Consider the following 2,224-nt stretch of genomic DNA (forward strand, 5'->3'; position numbering starts at 1 on the left):
TCCCAGGCTTTCCCCCAGGCGTGGGGCCCGCGGGGCCGCCGCCTTGGTTTCCTCAGGCTGCGAGGGAGCCCGCAGTGTCATACCCGCTAGCGGTGTCCTGAAGAGACGGGAAGGGAGGCTGAGGGCACAGCTGGCCTGGGCGGAGCTGACGGGGGAGTGTCACCTCGCTGGGGTAACCAGGGGCAGCTGGCAGTGATGTTGCTGTTGGGGTTTGTCATGTTCCTGTTAGCCTGAGTGGGGCCGTTTGGGCCAAGAGCTGGCACCGGGCCCCGTGCTTGGGTCTTGTTTTGCAAGGATAGTGTTTGGAAGTCAGGTTGTGCTGAAGCTAGGGAGGCTGCGGATGGAGGGTCAGCAAAATCTTTTGGGGTAAGCTGCAGGCTGTCTTGTGCTTTGCGTGCCTCAGTCCCCCTTTCTCTTGTTGAGGAGCTTGCTACGGTGGTGTGTGTCCAGCTCTGGGCTGAGGAAACCTTCTCCTCTCCCACCAGGTCCCTGGGGCTGTTGGCCATGCCCCTTTAACACAATGCGCCTCTATTGCAGATGCAGATGCGATTTGACGGACTACTGGGCTTTCCTGGGGGGTTCGTGGATCGCCGTTACTGGTCCCTGGAGGACGGTCTGAATCGGGTGCTGGGCTTAGGTTTGGGCTGTGTGCGCCTGACAGAAGCTGACTATCTGTGCTCGCACCTGACAGAGGGGCCACATCGTGTGGTGGCACACTTCTACGCCAGGCAGGTGACCCTGGAGGAGCTGCACGCCGTCGAGATCAACGCGGTGCATTCCCGAGACCACGGGCTGGAGGTGGGGTGTCAGGGAGTTCTGAGATCTAGCACCCTGGGCCAGGTCTGCTGGGCTGCTGTCCGTTGCAGCTGGGCGGGGGAATGCACCGCATTTAACAGCCACTTGTGGCAAGTGCTGTGCACTGCCAGGTGGTATCCCCAGTTGTAAATCTTGGCTGTTCTGCAGGGCAGTCCTTGTTCCCTGTTAGTGGTGAGGATTGTGCCTCTGACATAGGCTTGGGGAGTTTTTGGCCACTTGGATCTGGCACTTGGCTCCTTTCTGTGGTGGTCATGTGCTGTACCCCAAACTGGACTCAGAGTGTAGATAAGTTGGCAAGAGGTAGACAGAGACACACTTCCTTTGGGGAATTTGGTTCTGCAGGATCTTTGGGAAGGTAGGAGCGCTTGTGCCAGGTTACCTAATTCCTCTGATGCAGAGCACAGATAGTGAAGAACCCCAAGGCCACTCTGGATAGGACACTGCAGTCTGCCAGGGAATAGTGTGTGTGCACTCTGTCTGCCCTTGGCACCCTGTTGAGGGTGACACAAAAATGAACAGTGGTATTCTTGTGGAATGGTAGGTAGGGTGAGACCTGGATCTAAAGAAGGTAGGTTATCCCTGGCAGCAGTGGGGGTACTCCTGGGATGTTGGACAGTGGTAGTGGGCAGTGTGGTGGGGCTAATAGTCATGGGTGAAGCTGTGGGACTCATCCTGGAGGGCTAGGGGAGCTTGGGTGTGGTGCTGGGGGATAAGCAGTGGTGCTCAGACAGTGGCAGGGAATGGTACGTGGAAGAGTCAGGTGAAGACTAGAAAGGTTGGGTGTGCTATGGTGCTTGGGCACAGGAAGTGCGGGGCATGATTTGGGTTTGAACTGAAGGCAAGGGCATTCTGTGGTTTGGTGGATAGGGTGGGGCATCTTCGGGGATGCTCTGTGGAGGTGCTAGAATGAGGGATGGGTGCTGGGCTGTGGGATGGTGGTGCTAGCAGCTACTGGGGCCCTGGGGTGGTGTGCACAGGGCTAAGCTGTGGGGAAAAAATATGGCAGTGGCTTTGGTGTTGGGGAGGAGTGCTGTTTGTGTTACTAAATTGTGTTGCTGTGCTGTTGCAGGTGATGGGGATGGTCCGCGTTCCCTTGTACACCCAGAAGGACCGCATGGGTGGGCTCCCAAACTTCCTGGGCAACTCCTTCATTGGGACTGCTAAGTTCCAGCTGCTCTTTGCCCTGAAGGTCTTGAATATGGTACCAGAGGAAAAGCTGGCAGAGGCAGTGGCTGCCACACAGAAGCCAAAGAAGCCAGCGATGGAGCCTGCAGCAGCACCTATGGCTGTGCCAGCAAACCAGCCGGTAGCCAGGCCAACAAATGAGCTGGCATCTGAGCCAGCTGCTGAATCCGTGGCTGAGCCAGCAGCCACTTTGACCACTGAAGCTGTGGCTGGGGCAACGGCC

At 57.5% G+C, this 2,224-nt stretch overlaps 1 protein-coding gene across 1 annotated transcript in view; it reads left to right on the plus strand.

Moving 5' to 3' along the window:
* The first annotated feature begins 14 nt into the window (after positions 1–14).
* Positions 15–2,224, plus strand: part of NUDT16L1 (nudix hydrolase 16 like 1) — a 3,212-nt gene continuing 1,002 nt past the window's right edge. Inside the window, 2 exon segments of the mRNA XM_025193210.1 lie at positions 15–798; positions 1,886–2,222. Of these exon segments, the coding sequence (XP_025048995.1) occupies positions 538–798; positions 1,886–2,222 (598 nt within the window). The 5' untranslated portion in view covers positions 15–537.

This window comes from Alligator sinensis, unplaced genomic scaffold (genome assembly GCF_000455745.1).
Source record: "Alligator sinensis unplaced genomic scaffold, ASM45574v1 scaffold1389_1, whole genome shotgun sequence".
Classification (NCBI taxonomy): domain Eukaryota; kingdom Metazoa; phylum Chordata; order Crocodylia; family Alligatoridae; genus Alligator; species Alligator sinensis.